The sequence below is a fragment of the Homalodisca vitripennis genome, chromosome 4, assembly GCF_021130785.1.
Source record: "Homalodisca vitripennis isolate AUS2020 chromosome 4, UT_GWSS_2.1, whole genome shotgun sequence".
NCBI lineage: Eukaryota > Metazoa > Arthropoda > Insecta > Hemiptera > Cicadellidae > Homalodisca > Homalodisca vitripennis.
In genome coordinates, this window is record NC_060210.1 from 163,667,249 (window position 1) to 163,688,538 (window position 21,290).

Here is a 21,290-nt window from a genome sequence, read left to right on the forward strand (position 1 = left end):
CAAACCTATCTTAGAGATCCTACCAGTAATTCTGTATTAATTATATTATTTCTAACAAAAATAAAGGATGATAATGTTTTAGGCGCTGCTTATAATATGAAGCAAATCAATCTCGCGGTTCATTAACTTTCATCTCAAGATCGCCAGCTTGTTTGAAGTTTTAATGTTAGACCGTCCAAGACCGATTTGTATAAAGCCTGTAGTATTTTTCATTTTCTGTATACAAAGAACAATATATAGACTACATTCAATCAACATGAAGTCTGAACGATCTCAACCCATATCTGACAGTTTCATCATATGGACTATCTCAAGACATTTCGGGACTATGCTTTAACGATATTTTGTGTAATTTTTCACACAATTTGAAAACCCCTCTCAAACTCTTGCAGCATCTCATCAATTCATTTTTTCCTTATTGTAACACATTTCAGCTGAACCTAAGCTTTCGCCATATACTTACATCTACGTCCATACATTAGCCATATGATCATATACGCTTTCTCCAAAAACTCTCTTTTCTCGTCCGCAGTAATCCGCTCTCCTAGTAATCCTTCTTTCACTTCTCCTGCTGATATATATCTAGTCCTAGTAACCTGGTCCTGTATCATAAATTTTATTGCCCTCCTTATATAAAGGAAAAGTATATAAGAAGGTTACGTTTCCGCTCCACCGTCCACCATGCCACCTTAAGATCTCCTCTTGTTACCTTAAGAATGTCTTATCGGCTGCCTTTGTATTACAGTTTTAACCCTAAATGACCTTTTGATTATTCAGCGTCTCAGCATGCTACTATTTCTCTCTCCAACAACTCCCTAAATTCTCACCAGTTGGCACGTTTCAAGTACTTGGCTTCCATTCCTCTACTTTTCCCTCAATATACCATATACCCCCTCAAGATCAAAATTAGCCTGTGATCACTCAGTATTTCTGGTTTAATCTTCCATTCACTTACCTTGACTTTCTCATTTCTCATCACCATTCCAACATCCATGTGTGAACTCACGTACTATTAATATCAAAGATACTCCAGTCACTCCAATCAAACTTGGAGGAATCTGCAAACTATCATTAAGCACCCACGCTTAGATGCAGACGAAAGAGGTGACTTCGCGGCGAGGATCTCCTCGCAGATCACCATTACCAGTATTAGGACAAGCTGCGACCTTCAGGCAACCATAGACTTTGTAGAACAGTGTATGATGGCTGGACTACAAATGGACACATGTTTCGATACCATTTTCAGTGTTTCATGCTGTAATCGCATCTCTCGCCGTTATGCTCATATGTTTTTTTTTATAACTTTTGGACTCGTGTATACTCCTATCGACTTATTTGAGAGAGTAGTAGGAGAATAATTTACTCAGCCGGTGCCGCCCATTCTGAATTGGTGGGAAAACGAACTCCTATTATTATTCACCAGTGTATAAAACTCATGTTTGTAGTACTCTACTGGAATAACAAAAGAAAATAACACGTTTGCGGCATGAAAGAGGACGATTACGCCATAAGTGGAGTCTGGAAATCATTGGATAATGAGAAAGACAAAATATCTTTTCCTGCTTCTAGATTCTGAGTAACAGTCTTACGATGGCTCAGGTCGTATGAAGGACATAAAAGCAACAATCTTAATATATTTAAGAAAGATAATCATTCTGTGCAGCTCTTGCTTCTCCTTCAGTATTTATCACAACTCTTAGTGAGCTTGTTTTAGTCCTTTCTGCAGATGAATCTCTTAATTCCCAGATGCACTCTTTAGCGATAAGGTCCTAAAATTACTTTTGTTGTGAAAGTAAAATATTTGCCTAAAAAGGTTGTTCGAGAACTCCAACTTGTTAAGACCAGCAAAGTCATGAACGAGATCATGCATAGATGAAGTTTGTAGAAAAGCAGAAGTACCAATGTGGAGAGATTCAAATCCACAATAATAATAACATACAAAAATTGTCGTTTTCTAAGTTCATTATAGACCCTTCGTACCATCTAACAAGGCCGTACCCTTATATGACTGCTCTGCTACGAGCATGTTGTTTTTAATAAATGCATTCACGAATGTGTTTAAATGCTCCAGACCAGGTACAATAAAGTTATCATGGACTATAAAATGCAAATTAGGTGTGTGTTTTGGAAAAATTAACCTACATTCGATAGAGGTAGGTTAATTTTTCCGCTCTATCCGTTGTCTATATGTGCGATAACTATTGATAGACAGGCCCTTTGAAACTTGGTACTTAAGTTCCTCTTGATTGAAGAAAGAATCCTATTGACTTTGGAGTCAAAGGAGACTGTATATGTGTACAAGAACCAGATAAATTGTTCTAATATTTATATAAATATGAATCAACAATTTCAATATGTATGAAATTGACTGTGTGTGTATATATATATATATATATATATATATATATATATATATATATATATATTATATTAGTAATAAAACTTAGTAAAAATAAAGTTATTATTTTATGAAAAATATATTGTATTTACAACAGTAAAAATATTACATTAAGTTGAATTATAAATGTGAGTATTCGTGGTGTTCTGGGATGTGTTCCTGGTGATGTTGGTAATGTTGAGGATGGACGTTGTGTTCCCTGTGGACGACAGCGTTAAAGCCAGTGTGGTGATCAGCTGTGTAGTGGACGACGCGCTTGGAACCGTCCGCCTCCACCAACTCGTAGCTGCCGTGCACCACATCCCCGTCACGTTCCTCCTTCTGGCTCTTGATGTCACCAGTGTGGCTGTCGTGGACTCCGTACTCGAACTTGTACTTGGGGTGAGGGTCGTAGTAGTCTTCCTTGTACTCCACGTGGAACCCATGGTCGTGGCCGGGCTGGGGGAATGCGGACATTACCGCCACCACGCAGGATACCAGGAACAGCTATTCAAAATCCACTAAAATTACATAAAAATCGTATATGATGTTAAATTTTATATGATATTAATAAGGTTATAATTTATGTAATTATTGCACTTTCATTGATGTTGATTTTTGTCAATAAAAAAAATCACGCTTTACCAGTTTCTTAGAAAGTTTTAAGACTTTTTTACTGGACAAATATTGAGTAATGAGATTGGGTGATTTGTAAGAGCGTATTTAGAAAATATTTGTATACCGATTTTCAGTTTATTCGTATTCTGACACTACGGATTTGAAAACAATTGAAAAGGAATAAAATCATTGTTCAATCACCTGAATGTACATGTTGTAGTCCGTTGTGATACTGTACTGACTGAAAGAACTAGGCTGTGGTACGAGTATTTATACAGCAGGTTGTTACGTGCTACATACCTCACGGTGTATGATCACTAATAAGGAGAGATACGAGCTACGTTGTAATATAGTAATTCTGTTTTATATTAATTGGCTGAACTTTAGCGAGTCCTATCACTCGTGGGGCTAGACAAATTTTATTTCGGTCTGTCCGCACGATATCTCTATAACGAACAATCCTATAGACTTTAAATTTTGTACGAAGCTAGATTTCTGTATGAGCAACAATGAGTATGATGATGGTACATGTCAGTCCAAGGAATTTAGCTGATCGTTAGCGAATTTTTACATTGGTTTTATTGATAATCTTGATGATAATAGGAACATTGCAGACTAAATATACATGTACCTAATTAAACTCATTCACTTTATATGATATTTGTACATATTAAGATACAATAACTCATGTAGCCTAGTGTAATGAGCTGAAGGTTTGAGGTTAGCTGGGCGTTTGCGAATTTTTACATTGGCCTTATTGGTAACCTTGATGGCAAGAAGAACATTGCAGAATAAATATAGTTTTAATTAAACTCATTAAATTTATATGATATTTGTACATATTAAGATACAATAACACATGTAACCTATAGTAATGAGCTAGGTTTGAGGTTAGCTGGGCGTTTGCGAATTTTTACATTGGGTTTATTGATAATCTTGATGGTAATAAGAAAATTGCAGAATTAATATACTTGTAATCTTGTACTTATTGAGATACAATAACACATGTAGCCTAGTGTAATGACCTGTTGGTTTGAGGTTAGCTGGGTGTTTGCGAATTTTTACATTGGCCTTATTGGTAACCTTGATGGCAAGAAGAAAATTGCAGAATAAATATACTTGTAATTAAACTCATTAAATTTATATGAGGTTTGTACATATTGAGCTACAGTAACACATGTAGCCTAATGAAATAGTCTATAGGTTTGAAATGTTGCATGCAAAATCGGCAGAGCCTCTTATGTACTGTGGCATACTCTACCTGGCTGTATCTAATAAATATCTTTTCTCCAAAATTATAGTGTAAAAATGTAATTAATAAACATAAAACCTGCTGAACTATAATTAATACGTTTCTTTTTGTCTCTTTAACGCGATTTTATAGGCAAATTCTCAAATGTCCATCATATACTTTGAAAGCACCTCGCTCGAGAGTAATATGTGGGCAGATAATGTGATTGTGTCAGAGTTTGCAAATGAAGATAAAACCACATTATGTTCAAGTGACAAACAGTAAAGTTGAAGTGAAGTATAATGTAATCGTTTTTAAATTAATTAAATGACATTTTTTTATTTTATTGTTGTAAAAAATTCAATGCATTGTAAAAATTATTTTTCAAGGTTAAATAACAATAAAAATTAATTGCTACTATTGTTTAGTGTCAACAATAACTTCACGTAATTTAAAGTTGTAACAAACAACTCCAGCGCCAGCGGCCAGTATGTGCGGTTTATGTCTCAATAGGTAATTAGGGGTTAGTGTGCAGACAAACCCCTGCCCCAGTAATCTTGTCGCCAGCTTTTTTCGGCTTCTCTTTGAGAGTTTCTTTTGAGCTTAGGTCCCATGGTGTAATGACATGCAGTAGGGCCGTGTAATGAGTCTGGTGTCGGTTACCCTAGCCCGGGGCGCTGAGGCTGCCCGGCGGCCTGCCTCGCCTCTCGGCCGAGCAGCGTTCAAGTGAAATCTTCCGTAAAAACAACAGTTTATCGAAACGAGCTATTCCATCATCATCACAATGAGTGACCCTTCCGATTCACTAACATTTTGTACGCAAATTAACCTCGCACAAATGATGACAGGGCTAGCTCCGTTGTTGTTTTAGTTAATGAGGTCAGATTGGTGCATCGAGGTTGCAGATTGAGTGCACAACTTTTCATTTACCTCTTTGACCACTTATCACAGCACGTAACAAATTACAAGATTTTACATTATTTGCTTTTACTTAAAAAAACACAAGAAAATAATGTTTTATTTATGTACCTAATATACTTGTAAATAACCATTAATTTTATCTGTTCCAGATCTCGCGTTAAAAATAACATAAATAAAAATATAAATTTAATTTCTTGGTTCTACAACTGTATTTCTTGTTTTAAATTTATTGCAAAATAGTTTGAGTCTATTTTACAATAAACATATATTGTCTACTCGTTATTAATCATATTATAAAAATTAAGTTTTTAAAATCTAACTTAAACCATGATAATTAATTATAGTTAACGTTATATCGAGCCTGCTATGCATGTTTGCCAATTAAGAAAGCATACGGCGTAAAGTAAATGTTCATTCGTCACACAAGGATGTTAGACTACGGTACAGTATATAATACAGCACCACTCCATGTAGCCTCATTCAGCTCCAGTAGTTCGTCAGCAATTATCAACAACCAGAAATGTTCATTCAGGTATAGCATCAAGCACTATGTCACTTTTAACAATATCTATTGGTTTTTTGTTCGTTTATTGTAATTGTAAATTTTTACAGAATGTTTTTATTACAGTAAACTAACTATGGTTTCAAAGGTATAATACGTGAAATTTTTTATTTCGTGAAATGTAAATAATAATTCCAAAATATACGAAACACTACAATTCACAAATCATAAAGTGTATACAAATAGCATATTTCTTTATTTGGACTACAATCTTTTACTGTCTTCTTTTGTTTCGTTACTAACACGTTATTTATTTTTCTATTTATTAATTATTAATTTTTAAAAGACGCTATTGCTTAAACTTATTGGCAACAAGTTTAAGTTTCTAGGTTCCTTTTATTATAACTGAAGTCGAGATTCCACCCCCTAATGAGTTGTCCTATCGGTATGTTAGGACGGATTTAGTGATTCTATTGCTCCTCAAACATGATAACCATATCTCTAATAACGAAAATTTGGTTGCCAGTTACGCATCCAGTCTGACAAGTAATTTAGGTTAGGTTAGTTTTCATGTGAACGTACATGTTATCAAAAGTATGTCAGATATATCAATTTTTTATATTTTGAATAGCTGTTCCTTGTATCCTGCGTGGTGGCGGTAATGTCCGCCTTCCCCCAGCCCGGCCACGACCATGGGTTCCACGTGGAGTACAAGGAAGATTACTACGACCCTCACCCCAAGTACAAGTTCGAGTACGGCGTCCACGACAGCCACACTGGTGATGTCAAGAGCCAGAAGGAGGAACGTGACGGGGATGTGGTGCACGGCAGCTACGAGCTGGTGGAGGCGGACGGTTCCAAGCGCGTCGTCCACTACACAGCTGATCACCACACTGGCTTTAACGCTGTCGTCCACAGGGAACACAACGTCCATCCTCAACATTACCAACATCACCAGGAACACATCCCAGAACACCACGAATACTCACATTTATAATTCAACTTAATGTAATATTTTTACAATTGTAAACTGAATCTATTTTCCATAAAATTTAAAAAAAACTGTATTTTTTCGTTCAGTTACGAATCTTTCTCATTATTCATCACTTTATGTTTTGTGCGACTGTAAATAAACTTCTACATTTATAATAACATTTGTATTTACAGTGAATTTTCTACAATTTTTACATTATACAGTAGTTAAAAAATAGCCTATAACATTTTGATTTATCAACTATTACATTTTACATAACTCATCACTTAATATTTTACTTATTTTTATATGCTGAGCATTTTTGATTAAATATTTTAATCGTAGTCCTAGGTTCTTATTATGTCTATTTACAAGTGTTAATATTTCTAGTATACATAGAGTGTTATGGATTATTAACTTTTATGCGAAGAATAAACTCATCGGCAGAACACGATCGATTTTAATTCGGATTGGACACATATGTTCCTTGTGTTACTAAGGACCGGAACATGGCCTTTTTGAATTTGTCGGCGTCTGTCCGGCTGTGCGATACCGCCCCACACGAAGGTTCTGGAGTCTTAGAACTTTGTACATTGGTTCCTCTTAGACCAAATAATAGTTTATGGTTGAAAGATAAATTGGCAGTCCGCCCATCTGTATGACTTTCTGTCTGCCTGACTCTCCAATAACTCTTGATATAAGTTAACTTTCAAAGTTGACTTGAAAGTCAAAGAGAAAAATATGATGTAGTTTTCTGTTGATCAAGGAAGTATTCTACTGCGTTTTGTTTCAAAAGGTCCAATGGAAGACCGTCTGTATGTCTCATTCGTTCTGTCTATATGTTGTTACGGGTACTTCGATATTCCGTTATATTGATTTACTATTATCAAAGATGAGACTATAACACAGCACTACGAAACTGATGTTCAATTAATTAGTGATAAAATGTGTACATGATCTCTTTACTAACAGGAAAAACTGAACGATAGATGTTACGTTTAATTTTGATTATTATTTATGAAATATATATATATATATATATATTAGTAGAATAATCTTGTTTATAACTAATATATTTCATGAGTTTAGTGTATTTTTGCGATATAAGTCTTGGCAGTTATGTCCCTGATATTACTATGAATATTGTGTTGTTTATTACACGATAAAATGAAACTCGGTCTAAGCTGCAAGTAAAACAAGGATTCTTTTCTTTTTGTTGTATTGTTCAGGAACTTTTTGGCACAACTCTTGGCTATATTACTGATCGAATGTATATAAATTCTCAAAATAGTATACTTAATATTATCTTATAAATAAAAATGAATCGCGAAATCTGTTCCTAAACTCTAATCTTGAAAACGGCTGGACCAATTTGGTCATTTATTATTCTACAAATTCTTTTTTTAATGTCCGTTGATGTCTGAGGAAGGTTTAATTGAAATGGAAGATTAGAAAATATTACTTGAATAATTAAGAATTCTAAAACATAATTATAATATTTATGTTTAATAATACCTCAAATTTAAGAAACACTAAACAACTGTTGACACTTTCACCTGAAGGTCATGAAGGAGGCTAAAACATTTGTTAAAATTAAATAATAAAAAAAAGTATAATGTTTAATACCACTAGTAAATTACAGCTCACTTCCCAGTATTAATTTAATTTTGCTAGATCATTGTGTACTGCAGAGAGCAAAGACAAAACTTCTATCTAACTTTCACTTTCATTTTGTGCCAGTGATGAATTAAAAATATTTAATGCATTGTAAATAATATTTAAACTCTGTTATACAACCAACGTTAAGCTGTGAATGCTTTAACGTAAGGTACTGCTAACTGGTGGGATTCCTTGACATTGTTCCTTGGCATTTAACGGCGGCAGGAAAACTGTGAAATGAACAACATACGTCAACGATCTATTCTTCCCAGGCCACATTCCGATAAACAACAAGACTCTATAACGCAAAACCGTATTAACGATTATTTTAAAATGTTGTAAGAACCTAGTATATATTTCTCCTTTTTACCGGAAATATCTTAGGACCGGAAGTATATGACACACGCTAGCTAGATGTAAACGCTAGAAATAGGTTTCCTAGACCTTTTTATTTGCTTTTCTTGATCGGGGCAACAAGGCAGACTCAGCTATGGCGATGGAAACATAATTAATTCGAACCAGAAATGCTCCTACACGTGCAAAACATGTTATAAGAGTCAGGTTAAATTCTGATCCTCTTAACTATGATTACTAAAATTATATGTACCTGATGTATGCCTACTTTCGTTTGAAAAATGTCATAGGACTCTGTCATATTACATGTTAAGCGCTTTTACTAATTAATATAAGGACTTCGAGTTTTATAATTGCTTGCGAAGCCGCGGCAGCTAGATATTAGAATATAGTTATTATTTTTGGATTCTTAATATAACTTATACATTAATTACAGTATCTGATCAGTACATTAGCTAACGGAAGGAATATTTCAAATTCAAGAAGAAGATATAGCCTCTTTTTTCATCAATGTGGCTAAAATAGTGGTTATAAGTGCTTGATTTTTTTTCTAAAGCACCTGAATATGTTGTCTCCATAAGAAATTATGAGCACTCAAAGTTTGTCTGAGAGAGTGAAGGAATTAATTCAGTCCCCGCGACTCAGAGCGAGTCAGTCTTGTCAATATGCGTTCTGCACCTGCAAAGTGGTAAGTACATTGAATCTAGTCATCGCTTGATTGGTAACTACGTAGACTGACGCATAAGCTACGAAATGTTTTTCAGGACATCCCCCAAGGCTGCATTTTACCAGTCTTCCTTTTATGAACGAATTAGATAACTAGTTGGTGTGTTGCCTTCATAGTGTACTCAGATTCCTCCACAGAGTCTGCTTCTTCGCTTCCGTCGTCCACCGAGATCACAATGTCTATCCTGAACATTGCCATTAGCAGAGTCACAAGTGCTTATTTATATTTATTATTATTATTTATATATATATATATATATATATATATTATATATATATCCGTATAATGTATATCCGTTGTTATATTATGCACATAATTTATTATTTTATATAGTTCAATAATTATTTTTCCGACTCATTTTTCTATTCCATAAAGATGAAATCATTTAGTGAGATAATAAAATATCTTAAAAATAATGTAAATAAAAAACCGAAATTGTATAAAAACACGGGTTTTTGTTAACGCATTATATTTACAAGGTTTAATTGAATTTTCGTATATTCGTTAAAAACCCCTTGAATATTACTCATATATTTCTTATTACTGCTTAATATGAATTATTTTGTCGGATTTTTATTCGTAAGTGCATTCAAAATGAAAGTCCAATTGTAAAAAATATCAATTGTATTACATTTTAATAAATATTCATATATTATAGAACCCTTAATATACATACCTTAATAGATCAAATATTTAGATATACGAGATCTCCAATAACAATGCAATACTTTGTTTAATTTGCAATATTTGAATGCGGTGTACGTATTTAATGCAATTTCTATTATGTCACAATTAATGCATATAATACAATAAATATCGGTGAGTTAAAGCAGACTGGTTTTGCTTCATTAACGTGTTATAACGGAACTCATTAACACTTGTGTTAAGACAAGGGGATCCCTTGACAATCTGGGTAAGAGCACGCCACTTTAGCATTCCGTTTGGTGGGTGGATCTGTGCCTAAAAGCATTACATCTCGTATTAACCACCAGGAAAATCTATAAAATCATTTACACCACAAAGCTTTCGCAATAAACAATTCAAAGTTTGTCAAATTTAGTTTCATTCAAGTTACTCTTAATTTTTATTTAATAAAATATAATACACCTTTATTAAAATTATTATTTTACTTCAAATGGAATTATATTTTTTTAACATTATACAAGAAGGGAAGTTCCCAATTCTTAACAAACGTGTTTAGTTCTGTGACGAACTAAATAATTGTTATTTACAGAATACTCTTGTTTAATTATTGTATTTTTATTTATCCACAAAATAAATGTAATTACCACTGTTTATTGGTTATAATGAATGAGTGAGTTTAAGAAGTGAGTGAAAAAAACGTGAACATTTTAATTAACTGTCAAGTCTGGCTTTTCGTTATTTTTAGGTAGCTTGTTTCTAATTTCACCCTAATTTATTTAATTGATTAGTAATAAATTATCATATGAATATTCTTAATTCTATATTCTATAAATGTATGTTATTTACTAAATTATTTAATTTAATTATTTTAATGCAGTAGTACAGCTGTAAATAATGTCTTAAAGACCATTGTGCATACCATATAGAGTAGATAAACAAATTACCAGGAGTTTCAATGTTACAGTCGACACCAATATTTGAATTGATTACTGTGTACTCTCGTGTTGCTTTATCTTCCTCAGGTTACTGGACTAAGGAACCCTTCTTCCAAGATAAGATGAGTAAGGGAAGCAACATATACATTTAATCGTTCTCAGTAATTTAAAAATATGCTGTAAAAATGTATTAGTAACTATCTTTGAATTACCTGCAAAAGACATAGGCCTTCATAATGAATAATAACATTAATTTATTTAGAACAACTGATACTTTGAAATAATTAATACCCATCTAATAAAAATAAGGTAGATACCTTGGCAAATACATATTTCGGTGTTATGTATAAAATGGGTCGCATTGCGAAGAAGAAAAGAACGAAGAAACTATTTGTTAATTAAAAACAGGTTTACACTTGCAATTTCTTGTGCATTACCAACAAGAGCACTACTGGGAGCCCGCACCCTCAAGTCCCTCTGAGAACAATGGTCATAATTGGCCAAACTCTATCTTCACATTGCAACTTATCATGATGGTTCGTAACGAACTATAAGTTGCCAGGTTCTACAAGTAGAAGTCACACAATCCTGGCTGCACAGCGCCCCTGGAGCACTTTCGTCAGGAATACCTACTGGGACGGCGAATAAGTCCCGCACCTCTCTGCCAATTTCGTTTTGATTCATTCGATCCCGTATTCGTGAATAAGATAAGGATATTTGTGGCCCAACAAAGACGTCATCAGAAATTGTTTATATTAAGCAGAATACATTCATATATTCCAGAGGTCAGTTGGAGAATATTCTCATCATATTTCTCTTCAGTTTGTACTGGAGGTAAAATGGAATCACATTTTTGGTAGGCTTATACGTGAGTTAAGCCACAAGGAAAGTTTGCTTGGAAATGTCCTCAAGTATTCTGACACGTACATAGAGCGTTCGTTATTTTCACAGATTTACAATATCGTATGTTAAAATTGACATAGAAGTTGTTTTATATAGAACCCATTCAACTGGACTTATAAACTTGTATAGTACTGGTCAATCTTCAAACATCGACACTATCAGGTTAAAGCCCAATGTAATGCATAAAAGTGTTGAACGAGTTTTAAAACACTTTTATAGAACTCTATGCCAATGTTACGTGTGTAGAGTGACTGATATGGGCAGATTACGTCAGTTGGTAACTACGGTTTATACCGTATTAATTCGCAATCTGCGTTACTCGTTGTTAACACTCAAAAGATCGTTGACGATGTTATATTGAATAATTGGTGTATAAGCCTTTGGCGATCAACTCACGCTAGCCGTCCAAAACCAATCAGTTTGCAAACACAATGTATCTCTCTTTATTGGTCCTATACTGTTTAACAGAGTGTATTTAGGAGCAGTGGATTATTGATATATAACTCTCTGGTAACCGACTGACGTAACAAGCACTCAATACTAGTCATTTTTAGGTAGAATACAACATTGTCAATGATCTTATAAAAGTCATCAAAGCGTACAGTTGGTATATCAATCGTTGCTAGTATATATATATATATATATATATATATATATATATATATATATATATATATATATATATATAACATTCTAGTAACCATATCACACAGTAAACACTCAATTTCAGTCAGGCTATTGACATAGGTTTTGTATAATATCGCCAAAGGTCCTTTTAGATTTAGAAAGAAGCTAATTTTTAGTTAAGGGAGTTAAACTATTAACACTACCAATAAATAGTAACTTTAGAGGCGTGTTTTGATCAGAAATTTATCATAAAAAATCATAATGTTTGATAACAACAGAAAGAAAGAAATATTAATTGAATGATTTGGAAACAGATTGCTTAGTGACGGATACGTACGTATTCCACTGCCTAAGTGGAGCATAACATGTTTACAATACAATGACAGGCGATCATCTTGGGGAATAGAGGATGGTCCGATTCACTCTTCTAGAACCATAGATAATTCCATTTTGTTTTTGTAGGCTGATTGCATTTGGGTGGTTGCAAGGTCAGTAGATTACCCTAGGGTCTACAGAAATATTTGTAACCGTAGTACTCCCCTTGGTAATCCTTGTAAAATAGTAAATTCAATATTCTCGTAAAATTTTTATCTCTAAACTGATTCCTATTAGGTAGTTATAACATCAGGTAATCACTAGAGGTTTTTACATAAATAGTTCACTATCCGTAGTAGTTTTTTTATAATTCTTCTAGGATCATAGACTACCTTTTGCCAAAGATTGATGGATACTGGAGATTTTATATTAATCGCGTTTCATAATATCTTGAATGGTGAGATTTTATATATTTCTTAGCATACAAATATTCACCGGTATAAATCGCTCCATGTGCACTTATTAAAAAATAAAAACATTATTATGCCAAAAACTTGGGGATTTTAGGGATAAGTAAAATTATTGTGAAAGATTTTCATATTGTAAAATATTGTTAATAATAAAGAAAATCAATGATGGAAAAAGAACAACACGTTTTCCCCATACACAATAGCGTCTATTTTGAAACGGTGATTAGACGCTACACATTGCCATGATGTTGTTGGTTTTATCTCGCTTAGACACTTAAATTGACATTATGGGATGGAGTAATCCATTGAACATTGTTCAATTGCCTCCCGCCATTTATTTCGGGAGGGGTGTAATTGTGAGGGATGTAATTGTGAAAAGCATCACGTCTTAGGAGCCGTAATTTTGTATCCCCAAAGGAGATTTGAAAGCTCTCAGCCGTTCAGTAGTCTAGGTGGGGGAGGAAACTTTTAGGACTCCCGGTATGGCTGATGAAAACTTACCGCATCTGTAGTGTACATGGATTTATAATGTCGGTTGTTCACCAGTGAGTTGTACAGAGTTGTACATTGCACTATCTATATTACTCTTTATTAACCTTTATATGACAAATGATGAAGTCTAACTGTGTTTTATGGACTTACAACGTCATCAAAATTTGGTCTTAGGAGGATTTTTAACGTGGCTTTGTATTTTAAACATATCATCGTACACATGATATTCTGAAGGAGTAAATAGTTTAATTAGTTATTATTCCAATTATCATTCTTAGTAAATTTGTGTCACTGTAAACAATATGGTTTGAAACACGATATTACTTTTCCAGCTATATCATTTTTAGATTTTGTTCAATATAAATTCAAATTTATATGCAATATATCAGATGACACATGCAATAAAAAAAGTAGCCCACATCCGCCATGTAATGTGATCAGATAAATGCAATTAACCTGCTCTATTTATAATACGAAATTTAAAGAAACCGTGACCGTAAAATATGTAAATACTCAAACGAAAAGCAATTTCATAGCATTCAATAGGTCCTCCTCATAACCCTAAGCCTCACCCCCTCCCTTCATGTCCTGAGCATGCACAACGTGAAGAAAATATGACTTGCTTAAACGGAACTAAATTTTCAGTCTCAGCTCACATTTAATTTGTATATATCGTAAAAACGTGCCATATTTGTTTCTCGAAGAAATCTTAATTATTAAACACGTTGATACAGGTACATTTTTATTATCTGATTCTCATACTCCAAACGGAGTATAAAGAACGGATATCTAGTGGGAAATTGTACCTCAGAGCTCAAATATATTTTATTTACCCCTCATAGCTGATAATATAGACCAATAATGTCTCTATAAAAACAAGTTCTTATGACCAGAACATACAAATAACATCTAAGTTTTCCGGTTCACAGCTCGTTTCTTACACAGTTAAATTCTTAAAAATATTTCGGCCTCACTTTGTCTCCAAGTGTCTTCAAGGCTTCAAGTCTTCAAGGCTCTCGCCTTTGAATACCGGAAGAATTATGGCCGAAATATTTCAAAAATGTAATTGCCTTAGTAGTTTCACAACGCGGTGTGAACAAGAAAACGGAGGTGCTGCAACAACAGCCACGTAAGCCTTACAACTAAGTCTAACCCAGTATACAAGCTCGAATAGGAGGAATTCAAACTTCATACAACTCATCCACTAAATTAATTGTCTCTGTACAGCATCATTGTTATATCTATGTAACTTCAATCCCTTTTTTAAAACAAAGGTGATTCATTAAAAATTGCTTCAGTTCAAAGAGCTGTAAAGCATCAGAGAAATATTTTTATTGAAACTTTGGGTTATGACGTCACAACCATAGACACGAACAGGATTTCAATAGCGGTGGTGTCTAGGACAGTTTAGGAAAGTCCTAGGCAAATCCTAACTTGGGTATCTTAGTTATCTTGAACGTTTACTGAGTAAAATATACTTTCAAAAAAGAATTGCAACAGGGAGGTCGTAAGAGAATTTTGAAAGTAATGTTTTTTATAGCTTATCTTTATGACAAATTATTAAATTTTATTATTTTGAGAACCGGCCATACCCACACATTTATTAATTGGGAAAGCTTTAGAAGTTTAGATAAATTTTCTATTTCAAGCAATAATTGAAAAAGGACTAAACCCAACTAGTTAATTTGTTTTGTAACAATAATTTCGTAATATTACTTATAAAATATTGATTAGTATGTACCGTAAAATATTAGTAAAAGCCATAACATTGTAAACTCGATTAAACTTCAGTGTGCAGCTTACAGTAGAACAAGTACAAGCTGCAGGCAGATAAAGCTGCAACAGCTTCAAGCTGGTACCAGCCAAATAAAGTAAACAACTTTACTTCTGTCATGTTCCACAGGAAAATGTGAAACTGTATAAGGAACTATTTTACACATAGGAGTGGATCCCGGGTCATCTGAAGGTCAAATTACATCAAATGTGTCTGAATTAGCAGCCAGTTCGTGTTACATAACATTTTCAAAATGAATCATAGTTCTGAGCATTGATTTTATTTTATACTCAGATTAAAGTATAGCTATTATGGAAATTACACTAACCATCACTTAGATATTTACTCGTTAAATTTCACTGGAACTTCTATAACCAATTAAAATAGCCTTGGCTAGTTCCAAATTTACACAACGTAGTTTTATTTTCAAATTTAAACTTTTTGTTGGAATTAAATTATTTATTCTCTTTAACAGATTTTACATTTTTTTTGGCTGAATAACAAAACCGCTTCTGACCAACAAGCCAATATTGGTTTTAAAAGAGATTTTAAGTTTAAGCTTCTTTCGTCCAGATCTTTATTACTTTTGCAGGTTAGTAAAGGAAAGAACCAAGCTAAGGAAAGAACCAAGCCAAGGAAAGAATCAAACATTGCGTATAATAGTATGCGTGCGTTATGAATGTTATTAATATATTTATGTTGCACTTATTGTGATCTGTATTTAGGTAAATTCATCACCAATCAGTGAATCTCCGTCATAGATTCATCAAGATGTTCTATGATGCCATACATCATCTTAGCTGGCCATTTCTGTCTGTTCCTCGCAGGTAGTAACAAATATCACTTTTATTTTCACTAGCTCACTGACACTATTATGACACCATTTCATCATCATTTGAATAAATATCAGTTAGTAACATCAGAATTGCCGATTGAAAACGGAAGTTTCATTTGGTTTAGGCCTATATTATCGATAAGTGACTGCGACAAGTAACCTATCGCTAATAGATCCTAAAATTTTAGTAGCATCTCTTCCAAATTAACCCAATTTTTTTCTTAGAAGAATATAGAATGAAGAAAACTATTATTTCTATGTTTTTACTGAGCTTGTATATTTTAAAATAATTGTTTTAATCCCTTAGAATAAGTTCTGTTTCAATGTATCAAATATATAAATATAAGTAGCATACTACAAAATATTGTGAACATATGTACCAGTTTTTAATCAGTTATTTAAATATATACAAGTACAGTATGGTACTGAAATGAAAGATTTCTAAAACGAGTTCATCTGAAAAAGAAACTAGTATGTTTTGGTGGTCTTTAGTAATGGGGGAATCCAAATTAACTCATGTTCAGTCTTTAGCGGTCTACCTCTAGAAACTACTTCTCTTAAACACAATAAAATTTCTCCATCATATCTTAACAGCATTTTACATTTTTTATCATCGGACATTTTTACTTCAGTAATTATTCACTCTAGTAGAAGGTAGTACAATGATGACTTAGCCAGCTCTATTTGATTGACAGTTGCACTTTGCAAGTAGGCTAGTAGGAGAACATTTAACTCCGATTACACCAGAAAGGGTAATTAAGACGAAACAGAGAGGTTTCGCTTTCACCCTTTCTCGCCGCACAAGGAACAGTTATACAAGTCAATGGCTCTCTGGGGCCACTCGACTAAAAGTGTGTCTTGCGATGGTACTTGAGTGTAATCAATGCAGCCCCATATCGACACCTGACCGACATCTGTCCCCAGCACTCAACGCCACCGCCCCGCCGTGGCGCGGGCGCGGGCGCGGTGTCCCACAAAGCTAACCACTACTGCACCAATTCTGTGCCCTCTTCGATAAGAGCATGATTGATGCATTTGTGATTGCGACATGCTCACTGAACGATCTCGGGCCATTTCGCCCTGGAGCTTTTAGTGAGGTTTTGAACTAATGTTTTTTATATGGTTGCAGAATCATAATATAAGCATTCATTTTATTACCATTACGATGTCAACCATCGTATACGTACATTTTTAACAATAATCCTTACAAAAATTTCAAACTTTATAATTGTTGTAAAGAAACACAGTAAAATTTACAATTTCTTTGGATAGTAGTAAAATTTACCCCCCCCCCCCCACCCCCCCCCCCCCCCACCCCCCCCCCCCCCCACCCCCCCCCCCCCCCACCCCCCCCCCCCCCCACCCCCCCCCCCCCCCACCCCCCCACAATGACTACAGTTTCCCGTCAGTGATTATGTCAGATACTGCTTCAAAGACGCTCATCTTTTGATACATTTCAAGATAGCTGAAAAGCGCTCAATCTCAGTGAAGCAATGGGTGCCCTTAATGAAATAAAATTAACAAATATACATTGACTTTCTCTCATGGACCTATACGCTAAAAATAACGTGTTTAACATTCTAGGTTGTGTGACGTTACCTCCTACACTTTTAGAAAAATAAAATGGAAAACTCAAATATGATCGCGGTACACGCACAAATCGACAGAATACAACTATTGTAACCCGCGCATATATCGTAAGTTATTTGTGAGTGTTGGAAAATAAATACGTTGGCCTATATTAATACCACTAAAGTATTTTTATAAATATAACTCTTATGTAGATGTGGTTGTGCTATTTGTTCATGTGTATTACTTACGTAATTTTGTCAATTCTTATTCCTAAATGGAATGGTTTGTACACATTGTGAGATAATTAATTAATTATCGTAATTGCGTTAATAATTGGTAGGATGGACCTTTAAAAATAATATTTATTCATTTTATAAAAAGTATAAGTTCCAAAAATTCTTTAAAATCACCAGAATCACCAGAAAAGAAAAGTTGTCATATAATTGATGTTAAACGAACCTTAACGCCTTCAATGTCCAAATCTTAAAAACAACATTCTATTACTATGATTGAATTATGGAAATGTAGTGTTTTATGACCAAATCGGACTTAATATTTTATGCTTTCTGAAAAATAATCACTTTCAGCATAAACAGCTTTGAGGTTGTAGGAAATGGGTAATGGCTACGTCATTGCCATGAGCTATATCCAATATTCTATTATCTTGCATACAACAGTACTAAGCGCATAATTAGTTTGTGTAACCATCACACACAGACGCTTGTCTGCAGGCCTTTTCATCATAATATGTTAGGTTATAAACGCTTCTAAACTAAAAGCAGCACACATATCATCAACTATAACATTTAACTATTTCATTATCTCGATCTTGATAAACTCTCCGACACAGTGTCTCACAACCGCTTATATATAAATTAAAACATTTTAGATTAATTATAACCTTTGCTAATTATTGGTTTAAAGCATATTTCAGTATAACACAAATTTTTACTATTCTGACTACTACGAACATGAACGATTCCAACAAAAAAATCGACAAAAGTTAATAGGAAAGTTTTTTGGACAATATTTATTTTTAAATTATATCAGAAATACTCCCAAAGTTTCAAGTAGATGGATGACTTCATTCTTAATATCTCAAGAAGATATGTACATTATCAGGAATTTACGCATACATTATTAAATACAATATTTTTAAGACAGTTGTTCAATGATAATAAAATATAAATGCTTAAAAGGTAATTTAAAGAATTTTCCATTGATAATTTAATAATATTAATATCAAGAATCATAACATAAAAATGTTTACACATAAAATAAGAATTGAAAAAGAAAGTAAAGTAAATTAAAATGTTAGGGAATTACAGTAGATTCAAATTTAATATGCGCAAAATTAACACAAGGAATTAAAATTTTCAAGAGAACTATAAAGATTTTTGTAAAACTTATAATTCGCTGTAGCAATAGTGGAATATCAAGTGCACATGCGAATACGTAAGTTACACGAACTATAATTCAAATTCCTTGTAGAAAACTAGACGTTAATCATACTAGTTTCATTTTAAACATAACAAATATTCACATATCTCCTAATCTACATAATAGAAGCTATTATTCATGTTAAAAACAACTGATATAATAAATATACGCCCCCCCCGTACAAAGAACCAGTCACGATGTTAAACATTTATAAAAGCAATACAACTGTAGAGTAAAATTCCTGTTGCAATAAAAAGAGAAAACGAGTTAAATAAATTTAATTTAGTAATTAAATGAAGGAAGAATTTATTTGAAACAATTTATTTAATAATTAATACTTATTTTATTTTACAAGATAATATTTGTAAGTATTAAAATAACTAATACATCGCCTTGGAAATAAATGCGATTTGATTAGGTATAACGATGAAGATGTACTAAGAGATATCTCTGTGTCATCCACCCTTGACGATGAAGGCAATTACCAGCAGTTATAGTTCCATTATGAGAGTCAGGAGAAGCAGGGAGAGGCTGTCTAGTGATGTCAGGCGCTCACTGCACAAATATAATAACCAACCCTTCTCATTGCAGTTTTTGTCGGAATGGAACACCCTGCAGGCCATGAGAACGGAAATGTGGAGAAACAGAAACTTTGCTCTTGGTCATCCGAATACACAACATTACTCAAACTACAGCTGAGCACAATAAAAATACAACGTAATATTTCTTATAAATCTTACAATGAAAATCTACATTCAGATAAATTAATATCTCATATTATAATAACAATACATTCCTAAATCCATATGGTTTAACACGTTCACGATGACGGCTTTTTTCTAGACTTTTTTATTTGCCATCGAATTTTTCAATAATAATGGCAAAAACCGTAACCGATTTTTTATGTTAAACGTCTAAGTATGAGGAGAAATTTATGTAGGCTTCGCAATTTTGCCCCAAAAAAGTTATTTCAATACGTTTTATAAATTTCTCTCCATGCTTTTGGGGTACCTAAAATAAGTTAATTTAACATAAAAATTAAGCAATTGTGCGCCTGATGTGATTGATACACGTCCGTCGTGAACCCGATGGGGTATAACGTCGTGATCCCGATGGGGTATAACGTCGTCGTGATCCCGATGGGGTATAACGTCGTCGTGAACCCGATGGGGTATAACGTCGTGATCCCGATGGGGTATAACGTCGTCGTGATCCCGATGGGGTATAACGTCGTCGTGATCCCGATGGGGTATAACGTCGTCGTGATCCCGATGGGGTATACATGTCGTCGTGATCCCGATGGGGTATACGTCATCGTGAACCTGATGGAGTACATGTCGACGTGAACCCGATGGGGTACAGGTCATCGTGAACCCGATGGGGTAAACGTCGTCGTGATCTCGATGGGATACACGTCATCATGAACCCGATGGGTGTACATGTCGCCGTAAACATGTTAATAAACAATAAATTCATGAAAATAGTGAATAAAGGAAAACATTTTCATTATACATGTTTGATCAATAATAGTATTGTATTTTAACATAATGTTTAAAGTATATTCAGTTTCATAAACCGATGTTAAGTTTTTCTTTCCTTATTAATAATTTTTTCTTTGACCGAGTATGTTTGACCTTTTGCTCATTTTGGTAGAGACATAACATTTCTAAATTTTGACGTTCTTCTGCTTGCTTACTGACTGAGTTTGACGAGAAGTAATTTTGTTGAAAGGTGTTGAAAATCGAAGTGGTCTAGATTATTCCTTAGCCAAATTGTTGGAGACTGCCTAAGTTCGTGCAATTTGACGTTCTCCTTTTCGGCATAAAAGAGCCTGTAGTGGTGACCCAGTTTGACAAGAGGTCATTTTCTTGAAAGCTGTCAAAAATTGAAGAGGCTCAGTTCGTTACCTTCCTGCCAGAC

General features: G+C 33.8%; 2 protein-coding genes across 2 annotated transcripts in view; one reads left to right on the forward strand and one right to left on the reverse strand.

Annotated features, from left to right (window-relative positions):
- Positions 1–2,518: 2,518 nt before the first annotated feature.
- Positions 2,519–2,854, reverse strand: LOC124361261 (cuticle protein 7-like). The gene has a single exon (XM_046815307.1). The coding sequence runs from the start codon at positions 2,852–2,854 to the stop codon at positions 2,519–2,521; it is 336 nt and encodes a 111-aa protein (XP_046671263.1).
- Positions 2,855–3,504: 650 nt separating this feature from the next.
- Positions 3,505–21,290, forward strand: part of LOC124361262 (histidine-rich glycoprotein-like) — a 41,887-nt gene continuing 24,101 nt past the window's right edge. The window contains exons 1-2 of the mRNA XM_046815309.1: positions 3,505–3,525; positions 6,281–6,640. Coding sequence (XP_046671265.1) covers positions 3,505–3,525; positions 6,281–6,640 — 381 coding nt within the window. The remainder of the gene's footprint in view (positions 3,526–6,280; positions 6,641–21,290) is intronic.

Excerpts from the sequence above, each read along its gene's own strand:
- LOC124361261 (XM_046815307.1), bottom strand. The coding sequence starts at position 2,854 with ATGTCCGCATTCCCCCAGCCCGGCCACGACCATGGGTTCCACGTGGAG.